The 11,262-nt window shown below is 48.1% G+C and overlaps 1 protein-coding gene across 1 annotated transcript in view; it reads left to right on the forward strand.

The window, feature by feature from the left end:
- The window catches only part of LOC103603822 (contactin-associated protein-like 3), a 103,851-nt gene that overhangs the window by 57,428 nt on the left and 35,161 nt on the right, over positions 1–11,262 (forward strand). Inside the window, exons 13-15 of the mRNA XM_008588409.1 lie at positions 4,800–4,927; positions 8,197–8,367; positions 9,020–9,238. Of these exons, the coding sequence (XP_008586631.1) occupies positions 4,800–4,927; positions 8,197–8,367; positions 9,020–9,238 (518 nt within the window). The remainder of the gene's footprint in view (positions 1–4,799; positions 4,928–8,196; positions 8,368–9,019; positions 9,239–11,262) is intronic.

Below are 11,262 nucleotides of genomic sequence, written 5' to 3' on the forward strand. Positions count from 1 at the left end.
TCTTGGGCTCACTGTAATTATTCCTCATTTTATATAATTTTGTAGTTTTCTCATATTTTTTAAATTTCAACCAACCCGTTTCCTTTCTTCCCAATGGTTATTCATTTTGAACTTGTGATTCCTCCACGTCCAGCTACGTCTCCTCCTGCTTGTCTAGGGACATTTAATTCAGATCTGCCGCCGTTTTCTTCACTTCATCGCCGGTCTTTGGGGGAGGAGGTTTCCTCCCATCTGCTGTCCTCATTTGGTTTTGTTTCATGGTAGTTTTCTGTTTATGAAGTGGCACCTTGCACTTCTGTGGACAGGACTGCAGGTGGTCCACCTCCGGTCAGCGTGGTTCTCTACAGCGTGGCTCTTCTTGCACCTGGTGCCACGTGAGAGGGGGCTTATGGCCTTTGTTATTTTCACTAATTTTCTTTTCTGTGCAGGATTCTGAAGCTCCCCCTCATTTATTAGCGTGTTTGTTGTCACGGACATTTACATTCCTCTGTGATGATAACATTTGAGCTCGTCTCTTCCAGCCATTTGAGAACACACAATACATTATGGTTAATTATAGATGCCAGCATCACTGCACACCACTAGACCTTGTTTTTCCTATCTAGCAGTGATCTCGTGTCCACTAACCAGCCTCTCCCCTCCCTTCCTAGCCCCTAGTAACCACAATTACTCTCTACCTCTAAAAACTCAACTTTTTTTTTTTTGTGACCGGTAAGGGGAACGAAACCCTCGGCATGGTGTGGTCTGCACCATGCTCAGCCAGTGAGCGCACCGGCCATCCCTATATAGGATCCGAACCCACGGTGGGAGAGTCACTGCGCTCCCAGCGCCACTGCTCTCCCAATGCTGCACTCTCCCGAGTGAGCCACGGGTTTGGCCCAACTTTTTGGGGTTTTTTTACCTCCCAACTATGAGTGAGAACATGTGGTTTTTACTGCCTGGCTTATTTCACTTAATGTAATGTCTTCCAGCTCACCTGTGGTGCTACAAATGACAGGATTTCATCATTTTTTACAAAGCTGCCTCTTGAGGATGTATGTGTATAAAGCCCTTCCCTGCTCTGACCTACATACAGTTCTCCAGTATCTACACACTTGAGGGGACTTTCTCTGCTTTTAGGTCAATGTTAGGTTCACTGTTGTCAGCTTCTTTTACCTTTTTCACATGCTTCCCCCAAACTTACTGCCTTTCCCCTTTGCTTTCCTACCTATAGAAAACAAGTGAGCATGTATCCTGTCCTCCAGCCTTGCACGTTGCACCAGTGAGCATGCATCCTGTCTTCCAGCCCTGCAGGTTGCTCGAGTGACCACAGATCCTGTCCTCCAGCCCTGCAGGTTGCTCTAGTGAGCATGGACCCTGTCCTCCAGCCCTGCAGGTTGCACCAGTGAGCACACATCCTGTCTTCCAGCCCTGCAGGTTGCACTAGAGAGCACGCATCCTGTCTTCCAGCCCTGCAGGTTGCACTAGTGAGCACACACCCTGTCCTCCAGCCCTGCAGGTTGCACCAGTGAGCACACATCCTGTCTTCCAGCCCTGCAGGTTGCTCGAGTGAGCATACACCCTATCCTCCAGCCCTGCAGGTTGCACAAGTGAGCACATACCCTGTCCTCCAGCCCTGCAGGTTGCACCAGTGAGCATGCATCCTGTCTTCCAGCCCTGCAGGTTGCACTAGAGAGCACACATCCTGTCCTCCAGCCCTGCAGGTTGCACCAGTGAGCACACATCCTGTCCTCCAGCCCTGCAGGTTGCACTAGTGAGCACACACCCTGTCCTCCAGCCCTGCAGGTTGCACGACTCCCTGTGGGCTTATTCACTTCCCATCTAGTCTCTGTTTCTCTTTTGGGGGATGTGCTTCAAGTTTCATGTCTATACAGCAGCTGTTGCCTCAGTTTCCTTGGCTGGAATTGATTCTTGTGTCAATTTGATTGGGATTGTGTTGATACGTTAGAACTTCATTTTCACAATATTGAGTTTTCCAATTCTTTAATTTTTCTTACTAATGTTTTTACAGTGTTCAGTGTAGAGATCTTAAATACCTTCATTAGTTTTATTCCTGGAGAGTTTATATTTTTGATGCTGATGCGAATTGTATCATTTTACATTTCATTTCCATGTTTGTGTTGCTGGTGTATAGAATTCAGTTGAGTTTTGTGTGATTGGTCTTGTATCTGCTGGGCCTCATATGCTCACATTTTTAATTTTAGTAGCTTCTCTGTAAATACTTTTGGGCTTTCTGCACACACGATCATGACATCCATAATCACTTACACTTTTGTTTCTTCCTGTCCACTGGTAATATTCCAGCTATTAAACTTAGATGGTACATTGGTGTTTATTATATTATATTATTTTTTAAGCCATTTTGAATGTCTGGAGGTATTTCTAATATGAATATTTAATTGATCAGGAAAGTTTTTAGTGATGATATATTTTTCTTTAAGTAAAACTTCTCATGAGAAGGTCAAAATCATTCTATTCATTTGGAACTGTTTCTAAATTTGGTCATAAAAATGGTTCTGAATTATTTTGTTGTGGACAATAGTAACATTTCTGTTTTTTTCCCACCAGCCAATAACTAGAAGTTAGAGTTGGCCCAAGATTCCTCCACTGTCTTCCTTTCTAACTTCTAAAAACCCATAAAAATGTCCATAGTTTTTGGAGTGTCCATGAAGGAGGTTTAATATTCTCTTGCTGAATTTTTGAGACCCATGAGAACAGGTGACCCGTGTTGAAGGGCAGTCTCTGCAGGAAACAGGAAACAGGGGAATGGTGAGCCCTTATTAACTGGGCAGTTTTGAATGAGTCTGGCTGCCCCCCCAAATCTGCAGTCCCTGAACGCAGCAGGGAGTGTGGGAACCACATGTGTTCACCTGACCATGGTGAAGGCCATTCTCCCCCGAACTGGGCGAAAACACAGCTTTCAAACCAACACAGAATGAAGACTTATCTCATTACCTTTGTTAACACTCATGCAGGGAACTGAGATTTATCTTAAGTATTCTAAGTATGCTACAAACAGTATGCTACATGCATACTGTTAAACTCAATAAAAAAGCACTTATTTCTGCAAATTCTTAAAAAATTCAAGGATCCTCAGTGAACAACTGTGAGATCTTCAAATTCCCACAGGGTGTCCACCTCACAGGACCTGAGTGTGCTGTCTGCAGAGACACTGATGGCCAGACAGCAACTAACGTGCCTTCTATCCGCCACACTAAAGAGTCCCCCAGACTGGCCTGTCCCACTCTCCATAACCTACGGTTCCACCCTATCTACTCTGTTCTATTCCAAAATACGGTTCCACCCTATCTACTCTGTTCTATTCCAAAACCGAGAATTAACAAATTTGGAAAATCAGTGTTGTATTTTCTTCATGACTGTGAAGAAATGGAAACTTAACTAGGTAAAGCACGGTTCTACCCTATCTACTCTGTTCTATTCCAAAACCGAGAATTAACAAATCTGGAAAATCAGTGTTGTATTTTCTTCATGACTGTGAAGAAATGGAAACTTAACTAGGTAAAGCAATGGGCTATTGAGGCTAAATTGGGCAAGTGATTCAATTCCCTCAATGTAACATCTGACTACTCAAGTTTTAATGTTTATTCCTTTATATCTCAGTACATGCACCAGATAGAGCTAACAGGTTGTTATTAACATAGGAAGAAACATTTAAATAACAATTTTATTTCAGTTTGATCTAAAATAAAATGGTTAATTTGTTAACTATGAAGACACATTTTCCTGTTAAATAAGAGAATTTCTAACTGCGTAAAAGACAGGAGGACCACATTCAGTAACTTGGCTCCTTTTTTCAAATCCGTACAGAGGCAGAATTGGTAGCTGTGTGCAGGGTCGACTTACCTGTTCCTTAGATTCAGGGTATTTCTACTTCAAATCAGAATCTCCTATCTGTAAATTAGAAACAAACACAAAATTGACGTACCTCACAGAACATGAAAACTCTGCACAAACATAAGCCACCCTTATTTCAGAGAGGTGGAAACTGGCCCGGGAGGAATCTGTGAGCTGTGAGGTCAGGCCGCCTGCCCCCATCCCAATCCTCTCTGCATTTTTTCCAGAAATGTTATTTGTTGCCCCCAAATACGCACTTCTATAAAGCCACTCATGACAGTGGTGAGTGCCAGCAGAGTCCCTCAGGCTGTGCAGGTGCAGGGCAGGGAGACGTCCCCCACCTGTTCTGAGCTGGGATGAACATCCTGGGACGGTGTTTACCAGGCACTGTCCTTGCACATCCTCGTGGGTAAAACCAGAGGACACCACGTGGCAACGTGTTCCCAACTTGGTTTCAAGTCAGATTATTTTTATGAAACCAATATAAACAAAGCAAAAGCAAGACAATTTTAAAAATAATAATTATTAAAATGGAAGTCTGAGCAAAAAATTACTTTCACATTTCTGTATTGTATAGATTATTATATTTTAGTAGTATTTAATGACACCATCTGGAGGTTTACCCACGAGACGCTTCACACTGCATGACGCGTGGGAGCCCCCCTCAAGCCCGCACCGTACTGCACCTCTGGGAGAGCAATCTGCAGCCTAAAAACGCTGCCCCAATCGTCTCAGCCTGGCCCAGACGACCACACTCCTGACTGTCTGCTGCCTTCTCTGTGGTCACTTGTGTGAAAAATGGCCTGGGCTTGAAAAGAGACCATTAAGTGTGTCACTATGTTCGGTGTCTGGGTGGTGACCATGTCCTGGCCTGACACGCACCTGCCCAAGGAGCTGCGTGCCACCTGCCCTGCATGGCTTCATGCAGTGTTTTCTCCCCCCAGGGCCGATGACACAGGTGTGCTTGCCTACAGGAAACACCTCCCGGTCACACAGATCGTAATCACGGACACTGACCGTCCGGGCTCTGAGGCAGCGTATAGACTGGGGCCTCTGCTGTGCCAGGGAGACCGTAAGTAGCGCTGGGAACCTCCTCTTTCCCCTGACAGCGGCTGGTCAGAGGAAAGACCTGCATTCCACTGGGGGTGGTAATGGAATAAAAGGAATTCAGTCCCTTTTTAAAATCAGAAAATGCTGTGTCACTGTTACTCAATATTTGGTCCAAACCATTTCTATGAAATGCAGCAAAAGCCTCTAAGAAAATTTCCAGTCGGCCAGGAAATATGGCAGGCATCTGCCAAGCGCTGGACCACGCCCTGCAGGAGAAGGTTCTAGAGCATCATCATCTCGTGGACACAGCCCCCCACACTCCCTCACCCAGTGAGAGAACCACAGGGGCTCCTACAGTGACACTCACAGCTGCCCGACACCACGGACGGGCTGGATCCAGAACCCCTGGAGACACAGACCGTCAGACGCACTCCAGTGATGTGTTTCTTCATTTCTGCAGCAGTCTGTCTGTCTGTCTCTTCTTTTCTTTGAAGTAATGGCTCCTGTGATTCAATCTATTCACAATATTGGCACTCTGAAGTGGTATGTTTGAAATGCAAATAGAGTTCTATAGCCACGATCCATTTTCACCAGGATCCTCCCTGGTGCAGACCCGACCCCCACGCTCTTCCAGGCGGCCGGGGCCTCTCATCCACTGAGACATAGGGAAGTGCCCTCTGGTATGAAAAGGTGCTGTGGAGCCACAAAGCCACTCTTTCATTCACCTGCTGTGACGGGAGTCCTGGCTGCCCAGAGGCCATTAGAGCTTAAGATGCACGTGGTGACAAACAAGCCCCCTGAAGAGGACAGACTCAGAGACAGATGCTTCGTTAATTTCTCCTGCGTTTGGCGCTGTTGCAACTCAACCATTTCAGACAAAGCGGGGTGGCTCCCACTCCAGAAGTCCCCAGACCACAGCATTTCTCCGCTGTCCTACCCAGGTCTGGTCAGTGCCTGCCATTTGGAAATCCTTGCCCTCTCCCCTTGCTCTCCAGGTCTCTTCCTCAGTTTCCCCACCCTCCTCCCCGCCCCCTCTCCTCCATCAGCCCCTCCCCTGCCTCCTCTTTCCTCCCTCCTGCCTCCCTCTGTCTGTTTCCCCACAAGCCATGAGTGGTATTCTGGGAGGATACATCATGAAGTCAGAATGAGAGAAGTCCCACCACCTCGGTGGTTAAAGGAAGAGGAAATGCTACCAAGTCCTTTCATCCAACAGCCACCGAGTGCCCCCGCGGACCCAGCAGAGAGCAGAGCCTGGGCATCCCCATCCCCTGGGAGACAGGAAGTGAGGAGAAGGAACAGGGACAGCTCCCCACATGCAGGACACACTGAGGATGACAGAAGAGTGTCCAGAGGGAACAGAGAGCGCGAGGCCCTGGGCTGGGAAACAGCTATGGGGAGACTATGGCCCCTGCAGAGACACGGCAGCTCTGACTGAGGCGGTGGTGCAGGTGCTGAGGACGGGACTGGGACTGTACCTGAAGGTCACAGCAGAAAGATTTAAACAGCAGATGGATGAGAGTTGTGAGTCAAGAGGACAGCAAGTGTTCAGTCTACGAGCAGAGAGTGGAGCCACCACTGAGGATGTGAGTGTCATGGGGTCTGGACGGGATTTAAACAGCAGATGGACGAGAGTTGTGAGTCAAGAGGACAGCAAGCATTCAGTCTACGAGCAGAGAGTGGAGCCACCACTGAGGATGTGAGTGTCATGGGGTCTGGACGTGCCATTCCAGACACCTGCGTCAGGAACGTGGACAGCGGCCAGAGAGGGAGGCACTGGGGCCACCGCACATCCCCAGGGAGCTGCCTCCTGTGGACGTGCACGGGGAGTCCACAGACGGTCAGGGGCCCGACGAGGCCCCAGAGGAGAAGGGCAAGGGCCGAGGACAGAGCCCCGGGCCCGCGGGTGCCAGGGTCAGGAGCCCAGGAGGGCAGGCCAGGAACTCTGGGCAGACAGGGCCACGAGGAGCAGCAGCAGCAGCAGAGGCCCTGGCGTGTGTGCGTGTGTGGGGCACAGGGTTGTCCCCGTGCAGCTGGGCCTCGTAGCGGGAGACACGGCTGTGGGAGCCTGAGAATCGACTCCGGAATTTGGTCCCCTCCTGCTAAAGCTGAGAAGCGACGAGTGACCGTCTGCCTGGTGCACATGACAGGAGGTAAATGCAGGTGTGCACAGGGCTCGAAGCACAGGCTCGGCCTCGTCTGTCACTGCAGTGAGCGGACAGCCTGACGTCGCAGATTCCAACCCTGGCTGTGAACTCACTCCTCGGAGTGTGAACTCACTTAGCTGTGAGGATATGAGCAGATGTTTTGGTTGACGTGGCGTGGGCTGTTTAAATTAAAGGCCCGCGTTCGCAGTGGCTGTCCTGGGATGTCTCTCAGAGCCGGGACGGTCACTCGGCGCCCGGCCGAGGCCGAACCTCACAGCCTTTTCTCAGAAGGGAAGCTGGGGACGGCCAAAAACACAGCAGAGCCATGAGCGTGCCGATGAGAACCACGGTTGGACGGTAATTGAAATTCACTTCGTATTACGTGATCACACGCCTCTTTGAGCCTTATTTCAATTAAAATGCTAATCTTTGGGGAAGATGCTCTTTGTCAATTTGAGCATCTTTAAAATGCTTAAGCCATTTGTTTTGCATTGATTTTGAGCAATATGAAATTACACCAGCAGAAACCAGTGTGATGAACGTGGGTGTTTTCCAACCCTGTTCCATCAGGAGCAGCGGAACTGAGTGAGATAGAGGCAGCGTATTCATGAGGACATCATCACAGCCTGGAATAAGTTTCCACTGAGGAACGTTACATTCCACAAGGATACACCATCCTGACCTAGGGAGGGGGTGGGGGTCGTGCCACTGTCAGGATGTGACCTTGCCTGAGGGGAGCTACTGGGATGTCTGGTGGCGAGGGTTAGGACTGGCAGATTTTTGGATTTCTCCAAGATATTTTTTAGTTCAAAGTCACATAGGTGCTTTAAACTTCAAATCATGAATACATTAAGGTTTGGGTAATAAAATAAGGTTTGGGACATTATCAAAGGGATTTGCATGAACAAAGGGTTCAGCATGAAGACATTTTTCTTATATATGGTGTAAAACTGTGCGTTCCTCTGTGATGCAGGAGGACACCCCACTTCCCAGTCTCTCCATCCAGACTTCCACGTGAGACACGTTCAGGAGAACTTCACAGGGAAAACCGTGTGGGCGTCTCAGGTTACAGCCACATCCAACCGCAAACTCTCTGCGGGGTCATTGATTTGTCCTCTCACATTATCCCCTCTTTCTCCCCCAAAAGGATCATTTTGGAATTCAGCTTCTTTCTACACGGAGACTTCATACCTTCACTTCCCAACTTTCCATGGAGAACTCAGTGCCGACGTGTCTTTCTTTTTCAAGACAACAGCTTCATCTGGGGTATTTTTAGAGAACCTGGGGATCACAGACTTCATCACTCTAGAGCTGCGCTGTAAGTTTCCAGAACATTCTGTGGGGCATGCATTATTTAGTCACCAGCTCTTCAGATGGTCTCCTGTGTCCCTGAATCATTAGCACCATCTCCTTGTTAGTTCCTTCCAGTCCTCAATTCTGTGAATGCCACGAACCAGTTGTTTAAGAGGAGGTAACCCACATGTGCTTGGACGTGCACTTCCTAGCTGTGGACAGCACCTGTCTGCACAAGTCCCCTTGAAGACACAGTTAGCTGGGTACAGACTGGGGGTTAAGTTCAAGTAGTTCTTCCTCAGAGTGTTACTGAATCCCCAAATCCTTTCATTGCATGAACCTGTCATGTTATGACCCACACCCTACAACCAGCTTATAAACCTGTGTGACATTCTGGACTACATTTTACATACAAATCCAGATGTTTTCTAGTTCTCCACCATGGGTAATTATCTTTTCCATTCAGTACGTAGAAAAATGCACTGTACACTCTGAGCTTCAATTTTTTTAAATCAGTGTTTTCCCAAACATGAGTTAACTTTGCCTGTCCACCTGCTGCAGAAGATGATTTCCTGCACTGATGGGTCGACACCCCTGTGTCCCTGAGGACGCACTCCCTTTGTGTCCAGCTTGGGTCCCTCCTGGCAATTAACTGCACAAAATCCCTCTGTTTCCAGCCCCGGCGGAAGTGGCCTTCTCTTTCGACGTGGGGAACGGGCCCTGTGAGGTCACGGTGCGGTCACCAGCTCCCCTCAATGATGACCGGTGGCACCTGGTCCGTGCAGAGAGGAACGTGAAGGAGGCGTCACTGCAGGTGGACCTGCTGCCACAGGGGACACAGCAGGCACCCAAGGATGGGCATGTGCTGCTGCAGCTCAACAGCCAGCTCTTTGTGGGTGAGTGCGCCCTCCTGCCACTCGGTCCCCACCCCTCCCCTGCACCTGCACACAGGTGCCATCAGCCCCGCTTTAGGGACCTGGGAGCCGCTGGTGGACTGAGGGCACTGACCACCTGGGCTTGCTCCAAGGGGCACACAGCTCCAGCGACGGCGTGTCCGGGGACAGTGTGGTGTCCACAGCCCGCATCTACTCTGCTCTTCGCTCCCGAGTGCAGGTGGACACAGGTGCCCCCCAGGGTCCCCAGAAGTGGAGCCAGAAGGAAACCAGGAGTGAGCCGGCACCCTGCCTTGACCGCCAGGGTCGCTTGCTCCCTGCGCAGAGGGTCCCCTGTCCCTGCAGCCACCGCCCCTCACAGGTGGAGCGCGGCCTCTTGCTCTGCCTCACTGGCTCATGGGGTTTGGTACTGTTCACAAACGACTTTATTCTGACTTTGGTCAAAAAGACAGAGAAATTATCCCTCTGTGACCACTCTGCACTTTTCCAAATAAATAAGGAGGCTATTTATCAGGAACTCAAAAAAAATTGTAAATTGTTACTGAAATATCAGTAAAGTGTATATTTGAACTACAGTCCTGGGATCCCTGCACATTTCCTGTGCTCAAGCAGTCACGTCTTACCAGCTTTCTCTCTCCAAAAGATGACACGTACAGGGATATTTTACAAACGCATGACTTTTATTATTTTCTGTGGATTTTTATTTTTTTTGCTTTGTTCAACTATTTTCTTTTGTTCGGGAGATGGTTATTGATATTTCTGTGCCCGAGGCACTGTGCTAAACACCCTAATTGTGATCATCTGGCCCCATTTGAATAACGTATGTCATATTTATTTAAAATTAAGAGCACATATAAAAAAGATGTAAAATTCCTTTAATATGCTGCAAATTCATAGGTAGGGCAGTTTTGTTTCCTATGCCTTATTTTTTTGATGATGAAGTCTTTAAATTCCACTTACATATCTCAGTTTTTATACTGAGTTAGTTAGTGAATGGTGAATTTTTGTATCATGAATAGATCTGTTTTAATGTGAAATCTCAGGCTTGATTCTACATCGGCATCTGTTCTAAACATGGTGTTGCAGTTGTGTGGTTATTTTAAAACATTCGAAACCTCAGAAACAGCCTGACTGCTCTGAACGCTGAGAGGACACAATCCTGGGCTCCCTCAGCTGTCCTCTGCAGCGCTGGTGACATTTGTGCACCTACTTCTACGTGTTACTGCGTCTGTTGTGCCTGCGGAGGATGGGTCCCAGGTGGAATTCTCTACCAGCAGAAAGGACCCTGCAAGGCCAGCAAACTGTCAGAACAAAGTCAGCCACTGCTATCAATCATGCGATGTATTTTACTAGAAATGTAGGAGCTAATCTCCACATGGAGTCAATTCTGTGCATTTTTACACTCCCGCAGGTGATGAAATCCAAGGCACTTGTCAGAAGCTTTGGAGAAGGAGCTCTTTGCTACAGCCAGATATTGTCTCCTCCCTTTGGTCTGCTTTCCACTGCACACACACACACACACAAGCACACGTCTCACACACACACAAGCACACGTCACACACACACAACATGCACAAGCCCACATCACACACACACAAGCACACGTCACACACACACAACATGCACAAGCCCACATCACACACACACAAGCACACGTCACACACAAGCACATGCCACACATACACACAAGTACATGTCACACACACAGAAGCACACGTCTCACACACACCACGCACAAGCACACATCACACACACACACAAGCACACATCACACATGCACATGTCACACAATACCACACACAAGCACATGTCACACACACACAAGCACACATAACACACACACATCACACATGAACACGTGCTCGCACACAGAATATCTATATGCACTTTGAGAGACATTTTATGAAATCCCTTAGTTAAAAGTAGCCTTCTGTCTGTGGCTTGATCCCATGATCTAATGCAAAAAAATGCAGGTATTATACTTATGGAGGATGAATTAATGAGCATAACACAAGTTTTTGAAAGGG

The sequence above is a fragment of the Galeopterus variegatus genome, unplaced genomic scaffold, assembly GCF_000696425.1.
Source record: "Galeopterus variegatus unplaced genomic scaffold, G_variegatus-3.0.2 Scaffold4804, whole genome shotgun sequence".
Taxonomy (NCBI): Eukaryota; Metazoa; Chordata; class Mammalia; order Dermoptera; family Cynocephalidae; genus Galeopterus; species Galeopterus variegatus.